Genomic DNA, 10000 nt, shown 5'->3' with positions numbered 1-10000 from the left:
GATGCGTCTTTCCTTGCGATAAAGAGTTTTCCCGTGTTTTGGGCGGGGGCTGTTCCATGGAGTTGCTAGTGGAGTACGTGTGGCACTTGTCCATCATTAGCTACAAGACTTTTCCAAATACACTGGTAAAACACAGCCGTCACTGCATGTTGTGTGTCAATTTATATATATATATTATTTACATCATCCCCCTGATTCTGTCTGTCCTCCTCTGTTCTCTGCTCAATTATTCTCTTGTCTTCTCTTCTCTTCTCCTCTCTTCTTCTCTCATCCTCAGGTGATAATTTATCAATCCCTTCTTCTCCTGCCACAGCTAGAAATGACTGCAGCATCGCCCCGCTCACACCTTCTCCCTCGCCGGTAAACACACACAAACACACACACACACACACACACAAACACACACACACACACACACACACACACACACACACACACACACACACACACACACACACACACACACACACACACACGCACACACACACACACACCTCCGCGCAGACGCTCCTTCCCTCCACACGCCCTTTGCGCTCTCTACTTACTGTACGTTTCTTTATATAGAGCTCTTAAAGAGCACCTCTAAACCCACATCCACTCCACTCAGTGTTATTAGTGGTTTATATTCACACCTACACTTACAGTTTAAAGTGACGTTCTGAAGTGAAGTTATCCTTAGAAGAGGGTTAACTGTGGCAGAGAAACATGTACTTTAGTAAGGCGTTAGATCAGAGTAGAGAAAACTATATAAATTTTATATATATATTTTTTTTTAAGTCAACAAACTGTAGGCTAAAAGAATGTCTCACAAGTATAGAGAGTCTATAGGGGAGGGATGATGTATTTTTGTAGGCCACCCCAGAAGTGAAATAAGGTCTGTGGTTAACGAAAGTTTATCAAACTGCGACCTTTGTGTTCAGCAAGATAATCTATAACCTTTATGCTTTTTGACGCATAATAATGCAATCACCAAAATCGTGATGTTCAGAAACGCTTAAAAGTGGTGTTCATTTGTGAAGATGATCTTGCTGAACACAAAGGTCTCAGTTTCATAAACTTGTGTTGAGCACATACAGCACCTTATTTCACACATCTAGCCCAAATCCCCCATAGAAACATTCCATTGGCTTCGAGACGAGGGAACCAGGCGGCGATGCTACTTTATTCAAGCAGAGGAAATGAGTTCACAGCTGAAAAGGTACTTTCATTTTCTTTCTCTTTAATCTTTCCTCTCAAACTCAAGCTCAATTTCTCATTAAAAGGGCCATTGTAATAAATATCCACTATTATCCAATATTTCCATTATAATCTATCCACAACAGCTCCTGAATTCCAAGCCCTAATTCTACCCTGCATCGAAGTAACTTGATAATTACATGTGCAGTATGAAATGCTAGCCATGTTTTCCTTTGAGAAGAAAATGATGCAGTCTGTAGTTTTTCGTGCGGTTACACTAACATTCATACTCTCATCATAGATGCTTCCTGAATTCCTTTGATTTGGAATTGGACGGGGGGGTGATGTTTTTGTTCAGAAGAAAAAGATAAATCTGCTCACTTCCAACTTGAAGAGCAAAGATGAATGAACACAAGGAATGTCAAAGGAGGAGGAGGAAGAGGAGTTTGGCTCCTGTCAGCACCAGCTAGAGCAGTGGTTCTCCTGTCAGCACCAGCTAGAGCAGTGGTTCTCCTGTCAGCACCAGCAAGAGCAGTGGTTCTCCTGTCAGCACCAGCAAGAGCAGTGGTTCTCAACGTGGGGTCTGGGGGCCACCAGGGGTCCTCGAGTGGACTCCAGGGGGTCCCAAGCAAAAAGGGGCATATTTGTGTTTTTCGCTGTAATTCCATCCGTAAGTAAGACAATGACAGATTGTATGACTATTTTGGTCATGGCTTTCACACATAAAACATCTTAAAAGCAAAAATCGTATTATCCGATGGGCAACCCTGGGACATCTTATCAAATGGGGGTCCGTGGTCTAATTTGTGATAGTCTAGGGGTCCTTGACGTGAAAACTTTTGAGAATCACTGTGCTAGAAAATACACGCGCATGCTAGGGATGGGCATTTCTAGCAAAAACACTATTCGAAATTCGCTGGCCAAAGTCGACTTTTAATCGAAATTCGAAAATTAAAATTAAAATGTAAAAAAAATAAAAAATGTAAAAAACATTTTTTTTTTTTTTTTTTACCTTTATTTATACAGGGGGAGTCTCACTGAGAGCAATGCTCTCTTTTTCAGGAGTGCCCTGTTCACATTCACACACACATTCATACCTGGAAGCTGACCAGTACAACCACAGTCTGATCTGCTGGCCACTGAGCAGCTCCACTGGAGCAGTTGGGGTTAAGGGCCTTGCATTGTGAAATGTTGCATTGTCTCCCCCGATTCTTTGTCTAAGGCTTTATTAATTAATAGAAAAAGCTTCTGCTGTGGATTTTTAGCTCAAACAAGCATTGCACCACTGAAGTAAAGAACATGTTACATGACATTGACATTTTCGAAAATAAAAAACAGTTTTGACAATCATGAGTGGTTCATTAAATATTTAGTAGGCTCAGGTCTGAGTGCCAAAGGGGTGCCAAAGTCACCCCCTCTCCCTCTTCATGGGATTTCATCCGCCATTCATTTTTCCATAAACCTTGCTTAAAATGCTTATAAAAATTGTTTTACTTCCTCAAATCAAGCGATTCGACTATACTTAGAATCAGGGGAGACAATGCAACATTTCACTCACAAAAAAAATAAAATAAAAAAAAAATTACATTTTTATTTTTATTTTCGAATTTCGACTTTCAATAATAAAAGTCGACCTTGATAATAACAACGATTATTCGAAAATTCGAAATTCGATGCCCATCCCTAGCGCACGCACACGCACACGCACACACACACACGCACACACACACACACACACACACACACACACACACACACACACACACACACACACACACTCATTCACACACTCTTTCCCCACTTCTGTCTGTCTCTCTCTCCCTCACCCCCTCCCCCTCCCTCTCTCTCCTTCTCTCTCTCTCAGAGGGTGGAGCTCAGACCCAGGATGGCCTGTCCCTTCTCGGTCGTCGTGGCGATAGACTTTGGGACGACCTCCAGCGGCTATGCGTTCAGCTTCACACAGGACCCAGAGGCCATACACATGATGAAGTAAGAGTGTGAGTGTGTGTGTGTGTGTGTGTGTGTGTGTGTGTGTGTGTGTGTGTGTGTGTGTGTGTGTGTGTGTGCGTGTGCGCGTGCGCGTGTGTGTGTGAGAACCAAGGCAATCCGCAAAATCAGTCAGTCAGCCAAAATCTAGTCAGCCAAGAGAGGTTATTTAGGCGTATTACTGTATGCCGCGTTCCAGTTGTATTGGGAACTAGGAATATTCCAGTTGAGTGATGTCACACCCGAGTTGACTGCGTTCCAGTAAAACTTTCACTACTGTTGAAGCACGGAGCTGCCATCTTGGATTTTGAGGTTGTGGCTGGTGAGGCTCCCCTGAGATCGGGGTAAGAAATCCAAGTGACGTCACAAGAGGCGTTCCCGACCTTTGTCCTTGTAAATTTCTAGTTCCCAATACAAATTGAATGGAACATTATTCTATTATTATATTCCCTCTCCTCTCCATTTGACTGACAGCTCTCTCCTCCAATCCGCGCAGGCGCTGGGAGGGCGGTGACCCGGGCGTGGCCAATCAGAAGAGCCCGACGTCTCTGCTGCTGACTCCTGATTTGCGGTTCCACAGCTTTGGGTTCGCGGCGCGGGACAGTTACCACGACCTGGATCCAGAGGAGGCCCAGCACTGGCTCTACTTCGACAAGTTCAAGATGAAGATACACAGCGCCAGCGTAAGAGAGAGAGAGAGAGAGAGAGAGAGAGGAAGGGAGGGATGGAAGAGGCAGGAGAAATGGAGAAATTAATGAATAGTGATTGATATACAGGGACAGATGGAAAGGAATCAGTAGACAGATGATTTCCCCTGGCAGCACAAGGAAACTATAAAGAAGGAAGAGACATCACTCACGTCACAGCGTTTGAATTTTGCCTTGGGGCCAGACTTTGGGGTCAGTTCTTTTGAAGTGGGCGTGCATGGAAAGTCCCACTATACACCATCTGTGTCCTTTCACCTTTGATTGAAAAATGCTTCCACCAGATTAAAGGAACACTCCACCCATTTTCAACCAGCTTTGTATCATTAGAACATCAGTAGTATATCAGAAAACTGTAAACGGTTTTGAAGTCTGTCATTTAATTTGACAGTTATTGAGTGTTAAAGTGTGGACCAGTGACATCACTGGTCCACACTAACTCAAATTAATAACTCATTAACTCAAATCAACTCTCAATAACTGTCAAACTAGATGAATGATGAATAGTTTCACAGTTATTGAGAGTTGATTTGAGTTAATGAGTTATTAATTTGAGTTAGTGTGGACCAGTGATGTCACTGGTCCACACTTTAACATTCAATAACTGTCCAATTAAATGACAGACTTCAAAACAGTTTACAGTTTTCTGATATACTACTGATGTTCTAATGATACAAAGCTGGTTGAAAATGGGCGGAGTGTTCCTTTAAAGAAAACATTACGTGATGATGACTGATCTTTTCTCATCTAATGTTAGTTTTCCTTATTATTGGTCTCCAAACAGATCATGGCTCTGTGTGTCCAGCAGCTGCATATAGCTCAACTCAAGCCCCTGTTTGGTCCAAGATAGAGCTAGATTAGCTAAACTACATCATGATACATGAACGAACGGTGCATCAGTCAACATCACATAATATGTTTTCTTTAATCTGATGGAAGTATTTTTCAATCAAAGGTGAAACCTAGATTAGTTTATAGTGGGACGACTTACCCTAGCCTGGGTAAACCCATCCCCCACGTGACCTGCTCTCAGACCTGCTCTCAGTCATTAGGTAGTGTAGTGACTGAGAGCAGGTCTGAGAGCAGGTCACGTGGAGGCTGGGTTTACCCAGGCTAGACTTACCCTGCCTGCCTCATTCACTTCAATAGAACTGGCCCCAATGCACAATTAGAATGCTGTAGCATGAGTGATGTCTTATCCTTCTGATTAAGGGTCCTTGTTGCAGCGGTTTTTCAGCAGTTGTGGCTGTGTTTGCTGCAGGACCTCAGCATGGAGACGGAGCTGGAGGCGGTGAACGGGCGGAGGGTCAAGGCCATCGAGGTGTTCGCTCACGCCCTGCGCTTCTTCAGGGAGCACGCCATCAAGGTACACTACCAGCCCAGTGCATTACTGCACCACGGTGCCCTCTGTTGAAACTAGATGTCACCCCCACTTCTGGCTTTGTTTATGTTTTGATTGACTCAGTTTACAGGCATGTTTTCAGGCACAAGTTCTTAGTAAATCTTCTAAATCTTCATTATCTAAATTATGATAATGCTAACCACAAAAACACGTCTACCGTGTAAACAAATGTGATTAAGATGACCAAGAGTTACGGTAGTAGTCAATAATGAATGAGCTTTCCTTTCATGAGAAATTATTTTGTATATATATATTATATTAACACATTGACTGCCAGCCGTTTTTTTCTTGCTGTAGATAGCTTCTGCCAGGGGTTTTTTTGAGGATTCTAGGCTCATTTTACAAGAGCCGAGGTTTCTCTTCTGTTACGACTTCGTGAACACCAATCATCTAAAAATAACTAATAGAATGTGTGCTTTCTCTGTCTAAAAGAGTTAGTTTGTAGAGTTAGTAGTTATGTAAGCATTAGCAATTGAATACAGCATGGTTTCAGCATCAGAAAAAATATTTAGAGATAAACGGCTTTTTGTGAAACAGTCACTTTAACCATTCATTTTTGGCATCAGTAAGACCTACACAATAGTTTTGAACAGTAATTTCCTCCATAACAGCAGTAAACTTCCCTCTGCTCAACTCCTCCCTCCTGTGGGCGTTATTTTTGGGTGCAGCGCCCTGTCACAAGCACTTTCCTACCTTTGCAAATGCACTTTCTCATACTCTCGACCTCTCAAATAAATTTCTGAATAGAAATTAAATTACTCTAAATTATAGCGAAAAAGAAACAAAAAAGAATGGGTTGAAAATCCCATTCTAAAAGCCTTTTAGAATGGGATTTGTTTCCAATTTGGTGTCGGACTAGGGGGCAGTCCCCGCTTGTCACCATTGCTTTGCTGCTGCTGTGCGGGTGTGTGCCTGTCTGTGCGGCCGCTCTTTGAGGAAGTCTGGTTGGACTCGCTCGCGTCTTGGAGTTTTGGTTGAGGGCTTTGATGAAGCTTTTGCGATTCTGGTCATATTATGCTGCGTGTTTCAAAGTGTGTCCCACCCGCAATCCACTATGCAAATCTGCAATCCCGCACCGCCAGCAATCAGAGCGAAAATGAAAGCGCCTCCGCCAATCCACCTTCATGAGAATGGCTTCAGTCACACTGCTTTTTGCTTGCCTTCCTCCTTCCTTGTCGCCACTTAGTGGGTCGGTGGAATGGGTTGTACACGTTGTACACGTCCAATACCTATATAAGAGATGTAAAAGGCTTAGATGCACAACCTACCGTCAAAAAAAAAAAATCGATTTTTTTGACGAGTACACTCGTCGCTGGCAGTTAACAGCTGGATTGTGTTTGACGAGTACACTCGTCGCTGGCAATTAAGGTGTTAAATAAAATAAAAAATATTATTTATTTATTTATTTATTTTTTAGTTATGCAAACCAGAGTAAAATTGCTTGTATGTGCACATACTTGGCCAATAAAGCTGATTCGGATTCTGATTAAAAACACTTGAATAGTTGCTTATATTAAATATACAATTGAAGAGTCTGTGTGAATAGAACATACATACTCAAAACTCTTGAGTGTTTTATGGAACAAGTGTTTTATGTCTCTGTTGTAGGAGGTGAAGGACCAGTCGTCCTCAGTGCTGGAGGGAGAGGATATCAGATGGGTGATTACCGTCCCTGCAGTCTGGAGACAGCCTGCCAAACAGTTCATGAGAGAGGCCGCGTACCTGGTAGGAACACACACACACACACACACACACACACACACACACACACACACACACACACACACACACACACACACACACACACACACACACACACACACACGCACAGACTCACTCACTCACTGACTCACTCACTCTCTCTCTCTCACACACACACACACACACACCTACACACACACACACACACACACACACACACACACACACACACACACACACAGACACACACACACACCTCCTCAGTCTTCTGCATCACAATGACTTGTAGGAAGTGTGCGTACATGGACAGGAATGCAGGGGGTCCTATCACAAGACACATCAATGAGAATGGAGAAACCTGGTGTGTGTGTGTGTGTGTGTGTGTGTGTGTGTGTGTGTGTGTGTGTGTGTGTGTGTGTGTGTGTGTGTGTGTGTGTGTGTGCGCGTGCGCGCGTGTACGTTTTCTATGGGAACATTAGCGAGACTATAGCCTTCACTTATCCCTTTAACCCTCCCTCTCTTTCCATCTCTTCCTGTTGCCTTTTCTCTCTCTCTCTCTCACACACACACACACACACACACACACACACACACACACACACACACACACACACACACACACACACACACACACACACACACACACACACACACCACACACACAAGCCAGTAAAACTCTCGTTTAACTCTCGTAACGGGACAAGCCCCGTCTTTTATTGTCACACGAACACCACAACACATGCAGTATAGCTAGTGAGGACATTCATTGACATGATGTATTTCCTAGGCCTACGTAGGGAATAGGGGGCTAGGGCCTAGCTCCGAGTCCTAACCTCCTATTCCCCCCTTAACCATCACACCTAAAGGAGCTAACCTTTAGCCTAACCCTAACCTAAACCCAATTCTAATGCCTGCTAATTGGTCTCTGATCAGCGAATTGCATGATTAATGGACAGGTGACCTGTCAATCACGCCCCAAAACATAGTCTTCTTTATTGTCTATTTTACCAGAATTGGGACCATAATTGACTAAATGAACATCATGCTGTATTGAAGAAGACTTGAAATTGCTGATTGAGATCATAAACTCACTAAAGTGTTTGCTGGAGCCATAAATCAAGTGAGAACTGGTTCAATTTTCCGATTGACTTCCATACAATCCGACTTCTTTTTGCAGCCAGTGGAGTCACCCCCTGCAGGCCATTTGAAAGAATGCAGGTTTAAGACACTTCCACGTTATCTTCACGAACGGAGCTCCCCCCTTGAACCTAACCCTTCAAACCAAGTCTTAACCTTCAAACAGCCCTTTGAAGGTGTGTGAGAAAGTGCGGACCGGCCAAAATGTCCTCACTTCCCAGGTATAAAACTCAAACTGGTCCTCACTAAGATAGCTGTACAAGCAAGTAGCGGTGTCAAAAATGTATCGTATAATCGATGCATCGCGATGCGGACATGTGAATCGAATCGAATCGTTGACAGATGAATCGTTGAATCGTTTATGTTTAAATTTCTGTTGACATTCAGATTTCAAAGCACTTTCTAAATAAAAAAGGGACTTGATATTTATCTGACTGCTTGTCTTAATTGATGAAAAAGTAGCCATGTGCAGTAATAATACAGAAAATTGAGGATTTGATACTTGGAGCTGCAATACTTTGAGCTGTATCGAGATGCATCGTGGAATCAAATCAAATCGAATCGTTGACAGATGAATCGTAATCGAATCATGAGGCCAGTGAAGATTCACAGCCCTACAAGCAAGCACACTCATGTATGTGAACCAGAGATGGGGACTTGGACTTGGACTTGAGTCGCACACGTCCTCAAAAGACTTGAGACTAGACTTGGACTCGGATTTGGGACTCATGAACAATCTGCATTTTTTATTACAGTATTTGTATCTTTTTTGGTGTATTAACATTAAGGAAATGTAGGAAATGAAAAGCACAGCACTTTGAAGCAGTAATCCATGCTTTTGTCACTACTCGGCTGGATTACTGCAATGCACTTTATATGGGAGTGAGTGGATCCTCTGTTGCTTGCCTCCAGCTGGTTCAGAACGCCGCTGCGCTTCTTTTTTTCTTTTTTTTAAATATTTTATTTAGCAATTTTAATTTTTTAGAACACAGAAAAACAAACCAAAAACAAACAAACAAACAAACTCAGATACAGTAAAAGAAAAGAAAAAAAAGAAAAATCATACATACACTAGTCCCACCAGTTACAGTTTGTAAATATACATAAATTATGCTTGTAAATATATATACATATATAAATGAGTGGGATCCCACACGAGGGAGGAAGACCGGTCGGGCGAGTCACCCATCACCCCTAACCTCGTCAAGGTAGGCCAGAAACGGGTCCCAAATAGTTTGAAATCTCCCAGGTGAGTTGGTCCTCAAGAACCTGAGTCTCTCCATTCGTATAACGGAGATCATGTCCGCCAACCACAACTGAAAACAGGGTGGAGAGGGGGACTTCCATTTCTGCAGAATGAGTTTCTTGGCAACAGTTGTCCCCGTGACAGAGACTGCTGCACAGCTGTAGGGAAGTTCAGAGAGGACTCCGAGCAGCCGAAGATGGCGAGTTCTGCCTCCGGCTGAAGGGTTATTTTGTAGGCCTTAGAGTCGCTGCGCGTCTTTTAACTGGCACTCGTAAGCATGAGCACATCTCACCGATTTTATCCTCACTCCACTGGCTCCCTGTGCATTTTAGGATTAATTTTAAAATTCTTTTATTTGCTTTTAAAGTCCTTAACAACCTTGCCCCGCCCTACCTCTCTGAGCTGTTGCACTTCTATGCACCTTCCCGCTCTCTCAGGTCAGCTGACCAGCTGCTCCTAACTGTGCCTAAAACTAGGCGTAAGCTCAGGGGGGACCGTGCTTTCGGCGTTGTCGCCCCTAAACTCTGGAATGAGCTGCCGCTGCAGATTAGGCAGGCCTCATCACTGTCGCACTTTAAAAGCCTCCTAAAAACAAGTCAAGTCAAGTCACTTTATTTGCCATTTACAGTAGGGACTGCATTGGAATTG

General features: G+C 43.3%; 1 protein-coding gene across 1 annotated transcript in view; it reads left to right on the top strand.

Annotated features, from left to right (window-relative positions):
• Positions 1-3102: 3102 nt before the first annotated feature.
• Positions 3103-10000, top strand: part of hspa12b (heat shock protein 12B) — a 25705-nt gene continuing 18807 nt past the window's right edge. Inside the window, exons 1-4 of the mRNA XM_083639766.1 lie at positions 3103-3165; positions 3659-3845; positions 5128-5232; positions 6877-6993. Coding sequence (XP_083495892.1) covers positions 3158-3165; positions 3659-3845; positions 5128-5232; positions 6877-6993 — 417 coding nt within the window. The 5' untranslated portion in view covers positions 3103-3157. The remainder of the gene's footprint in view (positions 3166-3658; positions 3846-5127; positions 5233-6876; positions 6994-10000) is intronic.

This window comes from Poromitra crassiceps (genome assembly GCF_964638095.1).
Source record: "Poromitra crassiceps genome assembly, chromosome: 7".
Taxonomy (NCBI): domain Eukaryota; kingdom Metazoa; phylum Chordata; class Actinopteri; order Beryciformes; family Melamphaidae; genus Poromitra; species Poromitra crassiceps.
This window is presented reverse-complemented; position numbering and strand designations above follow the sequence as displayed.